The sequence below is a fragment of the Stomoxys calcitrans genome, chromosome 4 (genome assembly GCF_963082655.1).
Source record: "Stomoxys calcitrans chromosome 4, idStoCalc2.1, whole genome shotgun sequence".
NCBI lineage: Eukaryota > Metazoa > Arthropoda > Insecta > Diptera > Muscidae > Stomoxys > Stomoxys calcitrans.
In genome coordinates, this window is record NC_081555.1 from 87313662 (window position 1) to 87334327 (window position 20666).

A 20666-nucleotide genomic window follows, 5' to 3' on the forward strand; every position below is an offset into this window, starting at 1 on the left:
CGTCAAAGTTGAAAATTCTAAAACTTTTGCGCGTTGCCACTTTAACCTAACCTATGTCTTACAATAGAATGCAGCATATTTTGCAATCAAAAGGCGAAATCCGTGCGAATGAATTCAGTACTAGACTTTAATTAATGCCCTTTTCACAGTTTGTTCGCAAAAATATTCATATTTGTATCACCCTGTCATATTAAGTTAAATATTATTAATACAGTATGCTGTAGAACAGCTGACCTTTCAATGTTTTTATTCCCTCACTCGCACATGACATTGTTTTTCGGAAGCATTCATTGTCAATATTTAGCGGAGAGGTAGTGTGTTATTAAAGAAATATTAAGCAATTAATTATATAAATTTATATTCACAACAAAATATCAAGTTTTGCTACAAAACCATAGTAATAACACTAATTAGTGTATTCTTTGAACATTTCCAGAAAATTCTTGTCGCTTACACAACAACAACGCCAGTAGCCATATAAAAAATGGGTAATGCTCCAGTAAAAGAAGTTGCCAATAGCAGCACGGTGGATGCGGCTCCTGCTGCCAAGCCAAAGTGCAAAGCTTGCTGTGCCTGTCCCGAAACCAAGAAAGTCAGAGATCAGTGGTAAGTGGCAAATTTATAATTTCAATGAACTTGTACGCAGTGTGTGTCGATATACATACATGTACGTAAACCTCAAACTCTACATGGGCTGAGTAATGAACATAAAGTTCCCGCGGTGTGATCGTACGAAAGAGGAACAAGCTTGCTCACTAATAATCCTTGATGAAGTATTTCACTTTTTATACCCATCACCAGAGGAGGGGGTGTATAATAATCTTTGTCATTGCTTTTGCAACATCAAGAAATTTTGTTCTGCGACCCTATAAAATATATACATATGTATATTCATAATCGTCCTGACATTTAGGGGCGGTCTGGCCAAGTCCGTCCATATGTCTTTCTGTGGAGATTTCGATTGCAGTCGAGCGTATAATAATATCCACTTAAAATTTTGCACAAATACTTCTTATTGATGTAGGATTGCAAATAGACTAATGGGTTTGGTCCTACGATTTGACTTCTCCAGATGAAGCACATACACTTAAACATTCAAATCTTTTTCGCACAGATAGGTCCAAAAATATATATAGCCCCATTCGAACTGATCCCCCGTTTTGACTTCCTGAGCCCCTACAAGCGTAAATTTTTTCCAATTTGTCTGAAATTTTGCGATTATCTAATAAGTTAATAAAATTGGCTCACATATTCATACATTGGGATCTAATTTCACCATATTGGTGCACGATTTCATTCATGGAGGTGTAATTTCACCATTTTAGTGAGGCTCAAATGTCTTTATTTTGGCTACAATTACAACAATTTGTGGGACATTTTTCGCCTATGACCCCGAACGCCATAGGCGGACATGCCTATGACGCCGGGTTCAAATCCCGATCTGAACATCAGAAAAACTTAGCGGTGGTTATCCCCTTACTAATGCTGGCTACATTTGTTAGGTATCTTGCCATGTTACAACTTCTCTACCAAGTGTTGTCGTTATGCGGTGCGCCGTTCGGATTCGGCATAAAAAAAAGGCCTTATAATTGAACTTAAACTTTAATCAGACTGCACTCATTAATATGAGAAAAGTATCCATATATGGCAGATTTTCACCCCAAGAGCCACTGCAAGCGCATTGTTTGACCAATCTTTCCAAAATTTTGCACAACTCTTTCCCGACGACTGAGAAGTTTGTTCAAAATCGGTTCAAAATTGGATATACAAATATAATTATTGCCCATGAACATTCCACCGAGGAACAGGGGCAAACTTCTCACATATCAATGAGTGCTGTCCGATTCAATTTTTAGCTCAATGACAAGAGGCCTCCTTTTTATAGCCGAGTCCAAACGGCGTGCCGCAGTGCGATACCTCTTTGGAGAGAAGTTTTACATGGCATAGTACCTCACAAATGTTGCCAGCATTAGGAGGGGAAAACTACCGCTGAAATTTTTTCTGATGGTCTCGCCAGGATTCGAACCCAGGCGTTCAGCGTCATAGGCGGAGATGCTAACCTCTGCGCTACGGTGGCCCATGTAAATGTTCGTCAGATTTTGGGAAATTTGCAATAATGTTATTTGCCAACCGTAGTTATTACAGTTTGAACATAATTGCTCGTTTTTATACCCTCCACCATAGAATGGGGGTCTACTAATTTCGTCATTCTGTTTGTAACACCTCGAAATATGCGTCTAAGACCCCATATAGTATATATATTCTTGATCGTAGTGACATTTTAAATCGAACTAGACATGCCCGTCCGTCCTTCCGTCTGTCGAAAGCACACTTACTTTTGAAGGAGTAGAGCTAGCCGCTTGAAATTTTGCACACATACTTCTTATTAGTGTAGGTCGGTTGGGATTGTAAATTGGCCAAATCGGTCCATGTTTTGATATAGCTGCCATATAAACCGATCTTGGGTCTTGACTTCTTGAGCCTCTCTAGAGGACGCAATTCTCGTCCGATTTGACTGAAATTTTGGACATAGTGTTTTGATATCACTTCCAACAATTGTGCTAAGTATGGTTTAGATCGGTACATAACCTGATATAGCTGCCATATAAACCGATCTTGGGTCTTGACTTCTTGGGCCTCCAGAGAGCGCAACTCTCCTCAGATTTGGCACAAATTTTGTACAACGGTTTCTCTCATGACCTTCAACATACGTGTCTAATATGGTCAGAATCGATCTATAGCTTGATACAGCTTGAGCCCCGAATCGGACTATAACTTTTTAAAGCTCCTCCTCCGTCGTTATCCCGGCCGAACTGAGCACGCTTTTACTTGTTAACGATAATTAGAAAGATATAAAAGTATCTGATAGGGGATGGTTGTGTGCATCACACGGGTTGGAATTCTAAACACAGATTTGTGAGGTGTTCATCATCATCATGAAAAGAAGCCTTAAGACCGGTATCTACGATACTGAAAATCAATTTATAAAATAGTTTATCATTATAATTTGTATGTATAGTGTTTACTTTGGTTTTCACTGCGGAGCTCGAACACTTTATCAATCTATAAACTTTACTTTTGTTTCTGTTGTTGTTGTATCAGTGTGTTGTGCACTGAGGCGGCAGCCCTTGGCAATGAAGGTCTCCATCGGGTTAATCCGATACGTACCACCAGCTGCCATGAGATTGACTTTTGTTTCTGATTGGGTGTAGTTTCAACGGTATTTCAATCCACCCTAATTCACTTTCAACTTAACAGCTGTTGTATACCGAGTACTTAGTAGTCATTTTGACAAATTCGGTTCTTTTGCCCCAATGTTGGGGTCAGCTGTTCGATGTCTGCTCTATAGCTCATTGTTTATACAATAGAATAACATGTGAAGGAACAAAGTTAAACAAAATTTTGCTTAAAAAATTTGTGCAGAAATTTGAAAGAAAACATCTCTCCAAAACTTTAATTATGGACACAATTGAATTTAAAAGATTACCACTCAATGTCGACGAAATTAAACCTGGCGACAGTATACGATATATACAGGTGAGAAATAGCTACAATTGTCTGATATGGATTTAAAAAAAAGTTTTCTATTACCAATTGCAGCAACTCCAAAATATGGAACTTGAAATAAAACATGTTGAGCATATAATTCAACATATAAAAGTCATAATAGACAAAGAATTGCATTTGGAAGGACAATGTAATGATGACCGCCATGGGGTCTATCCCACACACTTTAATCAAATCACAGTGAATATGTGTTTTCGTCTCTACTATCAATTGCTGCACAAATATAATATTCCGGATAAGTATTTTAGCCCATACATACTACCTAAGGACTGTTGTGAAGGGAAACGACAGAACTTTATTGTATTGTACTATGTTCTGTTGACAGCCCAGGAGGAGGTGCTTGTGGTGGAACCAGAGGATACGAAAACCAAATGCTTGGAGGCATTTGCTGAGGCTGTGAATAGCAATGACATGGCCCTTTTGGATATTTTAAAGACCCTCAACTTGGTATATAAGAAATGGCCCCATTTGGATGTGGGCAGCAACTTTTCCTTGGATCATGTGTACTTTTGTCTACAATCCAATCAATTGGGTATGCGAGATGAGATGCTGACATTTCTGCAACATGTTTGCTCGAACCGAGAAACAGCTTTAGACTATTTTGTACGAATTGTTAATTTTTGGCCTTGGACATATCGCAACAAGCTATACATGCTTATGTCTATACTTAACAAAAACTCTTTGGAATATCTTCTAATGAAGAGTGGCCACTCTGAAAAGGAATTCTTTAAAGGGTTGCGTTCTACGCTGTGTTATAAAAATTTATTACCCTCCAGCCAACATGTAGTAAAGGTCTTGAGTGCACAAAGATCCAAGGCTTTAATACAAATGTGTGCAGAAGTTCTAGTAAATGGTACTCTGCAAGAGATAAAGAACCTTAATGCCCAATGGTTTTCTCGCCTGCAACAAAAGGATGATCTTTTTCAATTGATATGGAAGAGTATGGATATGGAACAGAAATTTGTTACAGGCAAATTTTACCATGATGATGAGGGAGCCAATTTTCGTTTCATCCTAATCTGTAGCATGTTTTCCAAGGAAATTTATCAATTATCACAAAAACATTTTATGTCTCTTAGCAATGAACTCTTGAAAATTTGCTGGACGTTCGATTTGGATACACAACTCGTGATTTATAAATTTATTCTGGACAACTTGGCAAATTTAAACATTGAGGATTGTATGGATTTTTTCACAAAGTTCTCTCAACTCCATATGACTGTTGAAAACGCACAATTTCGAAACACCATTCTGGGAAAAATGCCTATAATAATAAATCACATAGCCAAATTGTTTTGTAAATTAAGCAAAGAAGATATGTTAGAGTCGACTTTGGCAAAGAAAATTGTGGCTTACTTTTCAAATATGCAAAACGAAGTGGAGGAGGGTATTGCCAGCAGCATTTATCAACCAAAGATATTCTCCCTCAAACTCTTGGAGATTCTCATCAACTCACTGTACGGCGAAGTAGTAACAAAGAACTCCAAAAATTGCTGTCTAAAGCAGAACCAAGTACTGGCGGAGTTCTTGAAACAACACCAACTGTTTGATGGACCAAATGTCAGCTTAACTCTGATGAGGCTTCTTAACGATCCCACAGGCTTTGATGATGCTTTGGATTTAACTGTAAAACTCTTGGGCATGATAAAACCAGCTGAAGAGACAATTGTTAGCCAAGCCTTAGAAATGAGTGAGAAATGTTGCACTTTAAGCGATGTGGATGTAGCTAATCTGTGTTGCCTATACGCCAGAGTTGCGGTGCAAAATGAGAATGAGAATGAGCCTATTATTGGCTTATTTGAAAACACTTTGGGAGGCCTGAAATCCAAGTTGTTACCTTTCCAAGAGGATCCTTTCTTTGCATGCAAAACAAAAGGTGATCATTTATTTAGTTCCCTTAATGTAATCAATGAACTTGTGCAGCATAAAGCCAAACTTTTCCTAGCAGCATTTCCTACTCTGCTACAGATAACGGAAAACATTGAGGAGATTATTCTGCAAATGCTTAATTTTTGTAATAAACATGACGAAGGCAAAGCTCAGTGTGCAGCTTCATTTGAGGATATAGATAAGAGCTTGGAAATGTTGGTGGATACGAGTAAATGTGCCAGCAATGATCATGAACATGCTCGCAAATATCTTCTCATGTCGTTTTGGCTGACACTTAAAGCTTGCTGTGAGCTGGCAGCCTCAATGGGTCAATTTATAGTTAGCTCTAACACTAACATTGAGTCGAGGTTGTTGTTTCTGCAACGTTGTATACAGGTTAGTGAAAATGTCCTAACTAAATGTCGCCACAAAGGAGCCATTGAAGCGGCAGGAGTCACCATTGGCCAGCTTACCAAATGCATCACCACACATGTCTCGCAGCGCAATGAAGAATATGAGCTGTTGCATAAATGCCTGCAGAGCCTTTATGATGATAGTGGAAAAAAGGATGTCAGTACTACAAGAAGGGGAGCTGGCTTTTCCATAATGTTCTTGCACATAGTAAAAAATGAGGCAAATCGCAGTAGGCCACTGTTGAGGAAAGCCATGAAAAGTCTTTTAGCAGCTGCCCCAAATAATGCCCACAATTCTAGCTCTAACACCAACTGTGATCGCAGTGAGGCTTTACATTTGCACTTTCTTTGCGTTCTAGTGAGAGATACCGAGTTGAGAGAGGCTATGTCCAAATACCACAATGAAATTATGATGGCTGCCGTAAAGCATATTGATCACACCGAATGGACTATACGCAACGGGGCTTTACAATTGCTAGGGGCTTTAGTGCCCAAAATTGTAGGCCAGCGGCAGGCTACAGAATTCGAAGAGTCCTTATTATGGGAACCTTCGGAAGTAACATTTTGTGAAGTTACGCGCAAACTAGATAAGTCTTATGCATACATACTCAAATATTGTCTAGCTGAAAAGGCTGCCACTGGCTCCATTATATTGTTTTTGGAGTTCTTGCACAAGGTGGAATACATTCATAAGAATGAAGTTATTGCCCCCGACAGTGTTCAAGAATTTCGAAAACTTATATGGGTTCTGCTACGACATCCTTGTGAGAAAGTTCGCAAACTAGCCTCAAAGTGTTTTGTAAGGTCGCACGAATTTAGCTATGAGCTGCCAAATGCTTTGGTACAAATTGCCCAAATATTGTTTCAAATAAAAAATGAAAACTTCTTTGAGGGATTGGTACAGACACTACATCATGGTGTTTTGAAATTACAACATGATTTGAAATACGTTGTCACCGATGAGGATTTGGATCTAATCTTACAACAGATTGAGAAAACACTGGAAGAAAGATTTTCTCTTCAACATCGCTATAAATTTTACACTTTGTGTAAACTGTGGGATCTTTTGCAATTGCTGAACTTTGACACAAACTCATCTGTATTAAATGAGTTAAGAAGTTTAACTTTAAACGATAATGAATATCCCTTTGCCTATGATTTGTGGCTGAATAGAATACAATAAGGTAGGCTGTGATTCTGCTGTATCTACTGTGGACACATGAATATTTATTTTTAGTTTAAAAGCGTATCAATTTGTAATTAGTAAATGTACTTTTTAATGATAAATAAATATTTTATAAAAAAACTCAAAATTATATATTTTTATTTTTTTTTTGTTTTGTTTAACAATACGGGAATGAAGTTTCTTTTTTAGAAGTTGTTGTTGTAGCCACATGTCTATATGCCGATGCCGAACGGCACCTCGTTGAAACTCTCCGCTCGATGTCGCTGATTGTCCGCGACTGCAATTGCAGCTACTTCGTATGGAGCATTCCGCACCCTGTGGAAGGTCACAGCTAAGCTTCTCGTGATAACAATGAACACCACACAGATGGGATCTCAAAGTCTCGTAGCTGCAGTGGATGCAAAGCGATGGGAGAATGGAGAGAGCATAGGAGCAGGTCATACCATCGCGGTATAATCGAGGCGGCGATAGGAAACCCGGATGGAATAGAAGAGGTTCCGATCGGATACCTGAAATGACACTTGATGTCGAGTGCGAGACACTGCTGCCAGCGGCACAGTCTTGGATTGACGGAACTCTGGTAATGCCATTTGGGAGATCATGATATAAAGATGGATTAAAGCTATAAGACAGAATAGACCTGGGAGTTTACATTGAGAACCCAGGGATTGAGATCTTTTTTGACTGCCTGACCAAAATATGATCCTTCAGGCAGAGATCCGGACGATCGCGGAATGCGTGAGGTTGTGTGGTGTTCACGCGAGGACGTCGACTGTAAATCAGAGAACTGCATGAGACCCGAAATTTGGCACTCAATAGCCACTTTGGCCAAAGCATTTGTCTGCATCGCATGACACATAAAAACAAAGTAAGCTAAAAACACACGCACAAATACAATGGAATGAGAGATGAGCGAATCTTTAAGTAATCGTTCAGTGGAAGTGATTGCCAATTTGGTCGACGGATATCGTATGTTGTTTGCAAATTAACACCACTCAGATGAAAGCGTATGCGTGTTGCATACGCTTTCGTCGACCAATCGGTCGGTAAGACAGACGAAAATCCTTTGGGGAGATCCGGATTGTAAGAAGGCGAGGCTTTTACTGAATGGAAGTAAAAAGGAGGTTAGTATAGGTTTTGGTATCATAACGGCATACATAGGAACAGCAGCTCACTTATGCAAAATCGATGCGGCAAATGATAGCATGTGTAGGGCATGGGGAAGATGATGAGACGTTGGAGCATTTCCTAAGTCATTGCCCGGCTTTCGCGGCTTAAAGACAGCGGTACTTAGGTGGGGACACGATACCAGACATGATTCAACTTAAGGGCGTGTTATGGAAAACAATTAAGGATTTTGTAAGTAGCACGGAATCCTAACTTAGATTTTCTTTTTCGAGGTTAATTTTAGTATTTAAAGCGCACAACAAGCCGAATTACGGTTCAGGTGTATGTCCATAGGGGTATGGGGCGGATTAATATCACCACCCTCATTTCAACCTATCCTAATGTGACCTATTTCCACTTTAGTAGAATAGAAAACAAGTAAAAGCGTGCAAAGTTCGGCCTGGCCGAATGGGAACTGCTAAAAATATATACAAAATAAATTTAGTTGAAGGGGATAATTTTATTTTACGTACGAAACGTCTATCAAACCAGAAACAATTAAAGCTTCTAGAGATCGAACAAGAATGGTCGAGAGACCGGTTTATATGGGAGTTATATCAGTTATAGACTGATTTGGACCGTTATTGGCACAGATGTTGTAATTCGTAACAGAATACCGCTTGCAAATTTTAAGCTAAATTGGACAAAAATTGTGGCTTTTCAGGACTCAAGAAATAAAATTGGGAGATCGGTTTATATGGGAACTATATAATGTTATAGAACGCATTGTGCCGTACTTCACACAATTTTTAGAAAATAACAAATCACTACATGCAAAATTTCAGCCAAATCCGACAAAAACTACGGTTTGTAATGGCTCAAAAAGTCAAACCAGGAGTTCAGTTTACATAGGAGCTATATCAGGTTAAAAACTGATTTTGAACGTACTTGGCACAGTTGTTGGAAGTCATAATAGAACACTACGTGCAAAATTTCAGCTAAACCGGACAAAAATTGCGGCTTCCAGGGCCTCAAGAAGTCAAATCAGGAGATTGGTTTATATGGGAAATATATCAGGATATGAACCGTACTTGGCACAGTTGTTGGAAGTCATAATAGAACACTACGTGCAAAATTTCAGCTAAATCGGTCAAGAAGTCAAAACGTAATATCGGTTTATATGGGATCTATATCTAAATCTGAACCAATATGACCCATTTGCAATCTCCAATGAGTAACATCAACAGTAAGTAACTGTGCAAAATATCAAGCTTTACGCGTTCGACAGGTGCAACATTTCAAGCTTTACGCGTTCGACCGCTACCGACGACCGACGGTCGCACGGACGGACATGGCTAAAATGACTTAAAACGTCGAGACGATCAAGATTACTCTTTGGGGTCTTAGGAATATTTCGATGTGTTACAAACGGAATGACGAGATTAGTATACCCCCATCCCATGGTGGTTGGTATAAAAACGACTCGATATGTCGTACCAGGTATTTAGTGGATTTTGAAAGCTTGGTCCGGTCAAATTAAAGCGTTATTACAAGTTTTCTTTGAAATTTTGTAATATATTTAACAAATTAGTCGATAGATTGGCTTGTTAAGAAGAGAAATAACAAAACTATTGAATGGAGCGAATCGATAGTTTGCCAGCTCTACCTATAGGGTATGTAAATTGCAAATTTTTGCCCATGAACATTCCACTAAGGAACAGTGGCAAACTTCTCACATATCAATGAGTGCAGTCCGATTCAAATTTTAAGCTCAATGATAAGGGGCCTCCTTTTTATAGCCGAGTCCGAACGGCGTGCCGCAGTGCGACACCTCTTTCCAGAGAAATTTTATATGGCATAGTACCTCACAAATGTTGCCAGCATTAGGAGGGATAGGGTATGTGTAGGTTATTATAAAGTCGGCATCGCCCAAGTTTGGCCCTTCCTTACTTGTTTAAACTAATGCAAATTTTCCCATGAACATTCAATTAAGGAACAGGGCCACACTGTTTGAACTACATCGTTAGAATATCTGCAAGCTCATATCATTTAAGAGTTCTAAGTACATTGTAGCCATGGTCGCCTTATCTACAAAATTGGCTATTGGGCGCTTTATAAGAAACGTGTTTATTGTAACAACATACACTCGTATTGGGTTGCCCAAAAAGTAATTGCGGATTTTTTTAAAGAAAGTAAATGCATTTTTAATAAAACTTCGAATGAACTTTAATCAAATATAATTTTTTACACTTTTTTTCTAAAGCAAGCTAAAAGTAACAGCTGATAACTGACAGAAGAAAGAACGCAATTACAGAGTCATAAGCTGTGAAAAAAATTTCTCAACGCCGACTATATGAAAAATCCGCAATTACTTTTTGGGCAACCCAATATATAAAAACACATTTATTAGCAAATTTTTCAGTTTTACCGTAAAATATTTGAATCTACCATGCAAATTGTGTGGATTTCCCAAGTGCAGTATATAAACATATCATCATTTTTTCTTTATTAATATGCTTATATATTATTTTTCATTCCAGTATTGTGGAGCGTGGCGAATCTGAATGTGGAGATCTTATTGAAGCTCATAAAAAATGCATGAGGGAACAAGGATTCAACATATAAGGAGCTTAACCTTAATTAGAAATTACTTTAAATATAAAATAATTATTAACATAACCAAAAATGTCCCTTACTTTAGTGAGTATGGCCCAATCGCTCATACAAATCAGTTTCTCGAAAGCCAAATTACAATCTTTCGAAATATAGTCATTATGTTATAATTTTTGCGAAAGAACAATTAAAGCTTAATTTATTTGTTATTGTTTAAAAAAAATAAAAAAAACTTGCACCACTAAAAATTGTTTAACAACATTTAAGCTTAAATATATTTTAAGGTTTGCAAACCAACAACAAAAGCCATGTACATGGTTATTCCAAACATGGTGAAGAAAGCTATTATCCTGGAAGGTTGTGGTACCGGATAGAACGCATAGACTAAAGTGTGTATTATACGGGCCACAGCAGCCACACGGAAAAGATTACATGCTACGGAGGGATTTGGATTGGTACAGATGTAGAGTAAGGCCATGGTGAAATAGGGCAGAATGTTTTCCATATCATTACGATGGGCTCTGGAAAAGAGTATACGAGATATTTATTTTTATTGCTTTTTTTTCCATACACCCTAGGTTACTTTCTTACCTTCGTACTCTCTCCACATTGGGATCATCAAATTGCACCTCAATATTTTTAAAGAACAAATCCTCTTTGTTGGGAAAAACCTAAAATCAAAAGCAGGTAATGTTTATAAGCAATTGCTGGCTAGTATAGCAGAGTTAATAAGGATATATAAATTTGTTGTTTTCAATAGAATAAAAAATGGCATCTACCTTTTTAAGAAGACATTGTGGCATAAGACCCAAGATCTGTAAAAATGGCAATAATGAAAACGCTGTTTAAAAAACAAGTAGTATTGGAAATTCTAAATTTCTCTAACGATTTGTCGGTATGTTATTCCTTTTCTATTCCAACAATTTTTAAATACAGGGTGCGCCAGAGAAACTTACTTTTTTATTAGTGAACACAATATCCCATGTTTTTATATGCAGTGTTGAAAATGACATCGAGTAAATGGCGATTACCACTACGCAAACACTGATTAAGTCATTTTTTTAAATTCGTGTCCAATCTTTGCAACATATCGATGTTGGCAATGGCATTGAGAAGGTTGTTTTTGAGGTGTGCCATGGTCCGTGGTCGATCGATATAAACCAGGGATTTCAAATAACCCCACAAAAAAAAAGAATCGCACAGACTCAAACTTGGAGAGAGTGCCGGCAATTAGAGATCGCCTCTGAGAGAGATAAAGTGGCCGGGAAAATGTTGCAACAAAAATGTTGTGTTGTTTGAGCTGTGGGTCCATCTTGCTGAAATCAAACCACACGTTTCTAACATTCACTCTTTAGAGGCGTTCGTTTTCTTAAAAACTTGGGAACATCCACCTCCAGATGCGCCTCCTCGCCGCCCAACTCATCGCTCGGGAGTTTTTCCAAGTAAGTACGTTTCTCTGGCGCACCCTGCATGACTTAAATAGGTTCACCTGAAGTATTCTGATCATTTAGAAGCCTGTCAGTTTGCGCTGGGTCCACCGTTATTATGGTATGGCCGGCCGGAAATTATGGTATACACATTCTACTATGACTATGCGTATGGCAATCCCACCGGATAGACTCGATGGAATCATCATCGGCAAGGGCTGCCGCCTCAGTGTAGGTGTTCGTCCTTTTTCGTCATGGGAGAGGCATATCCCAGATTTTATAAGTCGGAAGAACATATTAGTAGCAGCGATCCAGGAGATAAAGCTGACCGGCGTGGGATAGCTGCGGTCACCACACAGGCTGGAATATTGTGGTCTGATCTCTGTGGTGTTCATTGCTGTCACGAGAAGCTTAGCTGTCAGCTACCGTGCGCGTCCACAGGTTGGAGATAGTGGAATGCTCCATACGGAGTAGCTGCAACGGCAGTCGCGGACAATCAACGGTATCGAGCGGAGAGTCTCAGTGAGAGGCCGAGTGACACCGGCTCTTGCACAGATGCTGAGTGCCTATGATGCTCGAGTTATTGGCGCCTTTAAATAATAAATGGCGCCCCGTTCTCGCGGCGGATCTTTGGGCCGGAATGATCTTGCTCCCCTACAGGAGCTTGGCGAAGATCGCCACCTTCACATGAAAATGTGGCTATAACAACAACAAATATGCGTATGGAGTCCAAGAATGGCCATGAACTGCAGAACATCAGGATAGTGATAGGGGTCTTCAACTTTAAATTCAATGTCAGTTGGCGCTGAACGCAGAAGGATGCGAACATCCGGAGGGTTTTTGGGGTGAATAATTACAGGCAACGCACAGTGGGATACAAAAACTAGTAAAAAATCTGCTGTTTAAGAATGGGTAGAGATTTCTTAAAATTCTTTGATACTTTAAGTGGTCAGAGCTGAGATGTTAACGAGATCGTATGCAAAATGAAAGCACTAGGTGGTCCGGGCGCCTCTTTCCCGGCCCTTAAAGTTGGTCACTTTGGCATTTCTTAAACTTGTTCGGGCTGCCAAATCTTCATTTGTGGACCGATTTCCAAAATTCTTTTGCCGGATAGTGCTTATTCCAAAGAAATATACAAAAAAGACTAAATGTGTTCTACAATACCTATTCTGGTCTCGGGGTTTTTCAACTTAAAATTTGTATACCCCTCACCATAGGATGAGGGTATACTAACTTCGTCATTCGGTTTGTAACATAGCGAAAAATTGGTCGAAGATCTCAGACTCAGAAAAATGGTTGTCGTAAATACGAGTCGATTACATAATACACCTTAGTTCATGATCTTTACTCATTTTAATTAAAAATTCGTAAGGGGTTAGAAAATTAACTTTATACAAATAAAATAAATATTTGGTCAACAACATGCAAATTAAAAAATTATTTTGCTGGTTCGAGATTCGAACTCGGGACCTTAGTATTGAAAAGCAGAACCACATGCTCTGTGCCACAAAGCTCCTGCCCATTTTCTATCAAAATGTTATTTTAAGTTATCAACTTTCACTGGTGAGACATTGTGTCTATAAATAGAATATGCCAACCCTTGGTTTCTTCAAATCAGCTGAGCAATTGAAAGCGTGGGGGTTGGAGGCGAAATTAAATGGCTTGTGTGATAAAGATGTGTCCGCCAATCTCCAATTGGGTACTCAACAGAGTTGGGAAATATTGAGATTTTTTCAATAATTTTACGTTTCAGTTGTAATGCTCGTTAGTTAATTTTTTATGTGTGAACTATTGTATTACTGAGTAAAAAACAATTTCGTAGTTGTTATGAAATTATTGAACTCTTAACGAGCATATAATTCTTCAACGCCATAGGAAGTTCAATTTTTCCCAAAGTTTGCTTCATTACCCACCACTCTTTATCTAATCATTTTGTTTGTAACACCTTGAAATATTGATCTGCGACCCCATGAAGTATATATATTCTGGAGCGTCTAGACATTCTGAGTCGATTTAGCCATGCTCGCCCGTCCGTCTGTTGCAATCACGATAGCGGTCGAACGCGTAAAACTAGCCGCTTGAAATTTTGTTCGAATACTTCTTATTGATGTAGTTCGTTGGGGATTGCAAATGGGTCATATCAGTTCAGATTTGGATATAGCCCTCATATAAACCTATCCCCGGATTTTGACTTCTTAAGCCTCTAGAAGGCTTAATTTTCATCAGATTTGGCTGAAATTTGGAACAAAGATTTGGGTTATGACTTCCAACATCTATGCCACTAATAATGCCCCCATATAAACCGATCCCCGGATTTGATTCTTAAGCCTCTAGAAGCCTAAATTTTCATCCGATTTGCCTGAAATTTGGAGCAAAGACTTGTGTTATGATTTTCAACATCCATGCTATGTACGATCCTAGTCGTTCTGTAAACTGTTATAGCCCCAATATCTTGAACTCCTAGCAGCCTGAATTTTCATCCGATTTGGTTGAAATTTGGAACAAAGACTTGTATTATGACTTCCAACATCTATGTCAAGTACGATCAGAATAGGTTTATAAACAGATATAGCCCTCATATAAAGCGGTCTCCGGTTTGACTCCTTGGTCCCCAAGAAGTCTACATTTTCACCTGATTTAGTTGAAATTTGACCCAAAAACTTATCTTCCGATATTTAATCGAGACCGGGACATTGTGTGGCGGTTCCTGAAGCAAATTATGAACGATTTTCGGCTCTATACGGGTTACTTCTTGTGCCTATGCCCAGTCTTCGCAAGGAAAAGGTTCCACCGTTTGGTATCAGATGTTATTCCGAACTTTTTTGCGTGGACGTATAATACTCGTGCAGGCCATTGTTTCAAATTTTACGTATGGTTCAAATTAACCCGGTAAAGTTTTTTCTTATTTTTTTTAATGATAATGGAGTAAAAGTTAACATCATTGGGTAGTCTTTCCAGTTATTCAGGGATATCAAGTGCAGATATTACATTGAAAGTTGTGTTGAAATTAGTTGTAAATAGTTAGTAGGTGGCTGTCTGTTTGTCTTTGGTCTGGTATAGTGTTAATATCCGATCGATGATATGAAGCTTTACCAGAATTAAATCCAAATTATTTCACTGAACAGTAGGTCTTAACCATAATGACTGCTTAACAAATAAAATCGCCGGGTGTTCACTAGAAATTATATGTACACTGAAAAAAAGTTGGCCAAAAATTTAAGATTTTTCTTTATTCGTACGATTTTAGCAATGGAAACGAGCCGAAGAACCAAAACTTAAAAAATATATATGCTATCTTTAAATTTTATTTCGAATTTACTAACGGATATGACCCTCCGTTTGAAATTTTGATCGCTGATCGATTCCTATTTTATTTCATAGATGACTGTTCAATTATTATTTTTTGAAATTTTTTTTTAAATTAGGCCCGGCCGAACTTTGGATCCCCACGACCTCGGGTTTATATATAAACTACCTTTCATCATAATTCGGTGAAATGCACCCATTATGTATCAGAATGTCATATATACGTGTGGGATGGAGGGACACTAAGGTCATTTTCATTCCGAAGGCAGGAAAACCCTACCACACGAAGGCGACAGATTTTCGTCCTATATATCTTAGGGCAAAGATCCCTGGAGATCGCCTACCGCTCCAGCAGCATGTATATAGTAAACGCAAATGCACTGAAACAGCCCTTCACGACCTTGTCGGCTACATAAAGGGTTCTCTCGCTGTCAAGGAATATCCAATGGTACTATTTCTTGACATTAAAGTTGCTTTCAATAATGTAAAACCGACGTCAATCATGAAGGAGTTGGAGTTTCAAGGCATCAACTCTACCGTAAGAAAGTTTATTAATAACTTACTTACTAAAAGATGCATTACGGATATATGGATATAAAAAGATGGGTCAGCAGAGGAACGCCTCAAAGAGGTGTACTGTCTCCTCTGCTTTGGAATTAACCATTAACAATATATTATTGTCTCTGAAAGAAAAATGCGTAAAAGTGGTCGCGTATACTGATGACGTGACAATTGCGGTTAGGAGAAAATTCCTCAGCACCGAAAGTCATCTAGGTATAGATCCGTGCAAGAAAGAAGTAACACTCTAAGAAATATACTTCAGGAAGCTCTACGTGTAACAGCAAAGTGGTCTACCAAAGGTGGTTCAGGTATAAATCCGTGCAAGACACAAGTGGCTCTTATCAGCAGGATAAAGAAGTTGTCTACAGTGGAACCCGTCACCTTGGGAGGAGAGAATGTTCCATTTACAGAAAGCGCAAAATCTGTGTGTTTTGCTGGAGAGGAAATTGAACTTCAAATCCAACATTTTAGAAAGGTCAAGAAAGGCAACTCTTGCCCTATACATCTGGAAGAGAGCCCTTGGCAAAAGTTGTACCACTATTCCTGATAGAACCGATTTGATCTTCCATATCCCTGGAAACAGAAGTTACATAGACTTCTTTTCGGATGGTTCCAAACTAAACGACCAGGTGGGCTTTGGAGTGTACTCTAAAGATCTAGAACTAGCAGTCAGAAGGTGTTCCACTTTAGTTTCTCATTTCTTTGAGAACCTGTCTGATTTAGCGGATGTGAACATTCGCAAATTATTGGGCTTTTTAAAGCGATCTGGATGGTTCAACGGTAGGAACTAGAAGGCATCTTCCTTCTTCAGTTCCTGTGGTATCACAATGGACGAAAACGTCTAAGTGAGTCTTGGGCTATATCAATATACCATCTTCGAACTTAACCTGGCTATGGACAAAAAAGAATCTGTGCGAAGTTTCAGCTTAATATCTCTGTTTTTAAAACTGTGCGTGATTTCAACGATAGGCGGACGGACGGACATGGCTAGATCATCTTAGATTTTTACGACGAACAAGATTTATATACTTTATTGGGTCGGAAATGGATATTTCGATGTGTTGCAAACGCCCATATTTCGGTGGTGGGTATAAACCCCCATATTTCGGTAATGAGTATAAAAACTAAACTTTTAAAGACGCTTTTATGTGTTGTTGTTGTTGTTGTAGTAGCAGTGTGTGTTACACTGAGGCGGCAGCCCTTGCCGATGAAGGAATTCATCGGGTTTATCCGGTACATACAACCAGCTGCCATGGAATTGCTCTTATTTGTAATGCTATTTTGCGTCTTTAACTACGTTTCACTGTTGTCTTGTCCTAAGGTAAATTTCCTAACTTTCAACTATATTTTGACCTTCATTTTAGATTTTTGTCATTAATAATAAGACACAAAGCTAAGGATTTATTAACCTACCATTAAAAATAAAAAGTCGTTAATGTGAAGGAAAATATTTTTCACCAAAGGGAATGTCTCCTTAAAAAGTTGGAAAATCTTTAAATTAAGTTTGCTAATCTTTGGCTCGAATCTTTAAAAATTGGACAAACATTCTTTCAGTGTATATATGTGCATGTCTTTGATTATATGTTATGCTGTTCTTTACCTTGTTGCGGAAACGCTGCAATGCTGTCAGCAAAGACATCAACAACATTTTGACTACCAAGACACTGGACCATAGTAGAAAGCAGCAGAAGACTGGATTCTCAAGGTTAAGCATAGATAAACCACCATTATAAGTTTTGCTGCTGCTGCTGCCATGCATCGAAGATGGTTCTGTGTGGTCGGAAGTAATTTTTGAAGCGTCCATTCTTAACAAGAAGAAGAAAAATCCGTTCTGCTTCTACTTTAAAATAAATGCGACGAAGTTTTAGTGTTTTTTCGCTTTTGTCTCGTTATAGAGCAAAAGATAAGTAAACTTTGACCTTTATATTGTAGATGATGTTTCGTATGTGCGATCGACTCGAGAATGATCGCTGGTTTGCAAATTTAACGGCGATTAACTCAAATGATGTTTGAAATTTAACTTCGAACCAGAAAGCAGGAAAATGTTTTCGTTTATTCTTCTTAAATTTTGAAACCTTACAACTATATACTAATGCATATATGTATTGTTATAGAACTCAAGCTACAAGTTGATATTGAGATTTGCGAGAGCAAGGCGTATTTATAAGGTGGCCGCAACGGCGAATTGCTACAATAAAGCTTTGTTTTTGGGATTTGAAATGTCAAAATTAATAAACAAGACCAAGAAAATTCGATTCGCCGTGATATTTCAAGTCTCCGGCAAATTTGCTTCAACTAATCAGAGTAAGATATTTATTTAATTTAGAGTGTATAGGCAGAAAAACACAAATTTAACAAATAAAGACAGGCTAATCTGGGGCAAAATCGACCTTTGGATTCTACTACACATTGGTTATGCAGGCTATGCCGTCGAATTTAAAATTTACCTTAATTTGTAATGTAGAATGACTTCCAAAATCCAGGCAAAGTCCCTAGCAGTGAAAATTCGATGGTACATATATTGGGTCTTTATCTAAATCTGAACCGATTTGTTTTAATTTCAACAGTGATCTTCAGAGTCATAAGAGAAACTTTTGCCCCAAATGTTGTGAGGACCGGTTAACAAATGGCCAAATATTGCAGTGTTTGTTAAAATCGGATAAAAAAAAAATATATATAGTAGCTATATTCAAATCGAAACCGATTTTGACTAGAATCCTTATATATCGTAATACTCATAAAAAGTCCTTGTGCAAAATTTTGAAAAAATCGGTTACGAAATACTCTGACAAAGTATTTCTTGAGACAAGTGAAATCGGGTGATACATATGGGAGATGTATCTAAATCTGAACCGATATCTATGAAATAGAACAGAAATACATATTGAAATATTAAACCAAATTGGTGTATATATAGGAGCTGTATCCAAATCTGAACTGATTTTTTTTTAAATATCCATTCATTAGGCCAAAAAGATGCCAGTCTTAAAATTAAACTTTCGACCTTGTACTACTTTGTACACAAATTAACATGGACAGACAGACAGACGGACGGACGGAGAGACAGACGAAAATCGAATCAGAAATAGAGCTGGGAAACTATCGATGGTTTGACAGTTTAATTTTTGAATCAATATCGATAGTTTTTAGCACGATCGATACTATCGGTGAAATTTAATTTTTTTGTTGAAATGTACCTTTTTATAACCTCCACCACAGGATGGTGGTGTACTAATTTCGTCATTCCTAGAGATGGATTTCTACCGGGTAAATATCCAACGCTTCGGTAGTTATTGGGTAAACACTCAATAAATACCTTTATGGGTATTTATTTGGATATTTATAATTTTGCAGATATCTTGGGTATAAAAAAATGTTCCCAACAATTTTTGATGATTTCGTATTCTTGGTTTATAAACCTGACTTTCTGATCTCATAAAGTCGGATTTTAGTTATATATAGCCGGTTCAGACCGCACTTCACTTCACCGGATCGGATAATAAAGTTGCTTTTATGGGTCTAAGACCCTAAATCGGCGCATCGGTCTATATGGTGGCCCATCTTCGAACTTAACTTATGGACAAAAAAAGAATCTGTGCAAAGTTTCAGCTCAGTATCACTATTTTTAAAGACAGTAGCGTGATTTCCACAGACAGACGGTCATGGTTAGATCGTCTAAGATTTTTACGCTGATCAAGAATTTATATACTTTATTGGGTCGGAATTGAATATTTCGATATGATGCAAACGGAATGACAAAATGAATATACCCCCATCCTTCGGAGGTGGATATAAAAACGATCTTAAAACTTGAATCGGACTGGACTCATTGATATGTGAGAAATTTGGCCCTGTTCCTTAGTGGAATGTTCATGGGCGAAATTTGTTGTATTTGCTGGGTAGGGGTCTACCAGAACACACTGTGCCAAATTTCATCGAATTCGGGTAATAAATGAATCTTTTACGGTCTCAATACCCTATATTAGGAGATCGGATGGTCGGTCTATAGGGCAGCTATATCCAAATATAGTCCGATTTGAACCGCACTTCAAAGAAATAAATAGGGGTCTACCAAAACCTACTGTGCCAAATTTCATCGAAATCGGATGAAAAATTACCAATTTATTGCCTCAAGACTTTAAGTCTGGAAATCGGTGTATATATCGGCTATATATAAATAAAACCCGATTTTATAAAATCAGAAGGTCAGGTTTATATACAAAGAATACGCAATCACCAAACATTTTTTTATACCCAAGATATCTGCAAAATTATAAATTCCCAGCTTTTGGGTATAAATGGGTAAATACCCGGGTATTTACCTAATTAACCGGGTAAATACTTTTTGGGTATTTACCCGTCGCCTATCTCTAGTCATTCCGTTTGTAACTCCTCGAAATATTCGTCTAAATATATATATTCTTAATCGTCATGGCATTTTAAGTCGATCTAGCCACGTCCGTCCGTATATCTGTCGAAAGCACGCTAACTTTCGAAGGAGTAAAGCTAGGCGCTTGAAATTTTGCAGAAATACTTCTTATTAGTGTAAGTCGGTTTGTGGGCTTGTAAATCAGCCATATCGATCTGTGTTTTTATATAGCTGCCGTTGAACCGATC

General features: G+C 38.1%; 3 protein-coding genes across 4 annotated transcripts; 2 read left to right on the plus strand and 1 right to left on the minus strand.

The window, feature by feature from the left end:
* The first annotated feature begins 223 nt into the window (after positions 1-223).
* Positions 224-10953, plus strand: LOC106094849 (cytochrome c oxidase copper chaperone). Its single transcript, XM_013262088.2, has 3 exons — positions 224-311; positions 437-606; positions 10683-10953. The coding sequence occupies exons 2-3, from the start codon at positions 485-487 to the stop codon at positions 10765-10767; spliced, it is 207 nt and encodes a 68-aa protein (XP_013117542.2). The 5' UTR covers positions 224-311; positions 437-484; the 3' UTR covers positions 10768-10953.
* On the plus strand, positions 3347-7184 carry LOC106094847 (uncharacterized). The gene is made up of 2 exons (XM_013262084.2): positions 3347-3537; positions 3601-7184. The coding sequence occupies exons 1-2, from the start codon at positions 3460-3462 to the stop codon at positions 7030-7032; spliced, it is 3510 nt and encodes a 1169-aa protein (XP_013117538.2). The 5' UTR covers positions 3347-3459; the 3' UTR covers positions 7033-7184.
* Positions 10954-11003: 50 nt separating the features above from the next.
* On the minus strand, positions 11004-18189 carry LOC106094848 (microsomal glutathione S-transferase 1). 2 transcript variants are annotated; one of them, XM_013262085.2, is made up of 4 exons: positions 17650-18189; positions 11535-11570; positions 11347-11426; positions 11004-11276 (listed from the first exon to the last, which is right to left on the minus strand). In XM_013262085.2, the coding sequence occupies exons 1-4, from the start codon at positions 17851-17853 to the stop codon at positions 11024-11026; spliced, it is 573 nt and encodes a 190-aa protein (XP_013117539.1). In that variant the 5' UTR covers positions 17854-18189; the 3' UTR covers positions 11004-11023. The 2 variants fall into 2 exon arrangements, with proteins under 2 accessions (XP_013117539.1, XP_013117541.1); XM_013262087.2 differs by lacking the exon at positions 11535-11570 and having other exon boundaries at positions 17650-18187.
* Positions 18190-20666: the final 2477 nt, after the last annotated feature.

Excerpts from the sequence above, each read along its gene's own strand:
- LOC106094849 (XM_013262088.2), top strand. The coding sequence starts at position 485 with ATGGGTAATGCTCCAGTAAAAGAAGTTGCCAATAGCAGCACGGTGGAT. Across the intron at positions 607-10,682 it reads AAGAAAGTCAGAGATCAGTG|TATTGTGGAGCGTGGCGAAT; the intron begins GTAAGTGGCAAA and ends TTTTCATTCCAG.
- LOC106094847 (XM_013262084.2), top strand. The coding sequence starts at position 3,460 with ATGGACACAATTGAATTTAAAAGATTACCACTCAATGTCGACGAAATT. Across the intron at positions 3,538-3,600 it reads ACAGTATACGATATATACAG|CAACTCCAAAATATGGAACT; the intron begins GTGAGAAATAGC and ends TACCAATTGCAG.
- LOC106094848 (XM_013262085.2), bottom strand. The coding sequence starts at position 17,853 with ATGGACGCTTCAAAAATTACTTCCGACCACACAGAACCATCTTCGATG. Across the intron at positions 11,571-17,649 it reads TGCAGCGTTTCCGCAACAAG|ATCTTGGGTCTTATGCCACA; the intron begins GTAAAGAACAGC and ends CCATTTTTACAG. Across the intron at positions 11,277-11,346 it reads AATGTGGAGAGAGTACGAAG|AGCCCATCGTAATGATATGG; the intron begins GTAAGAAAGTAA and ends ACTCTTTTCCAG.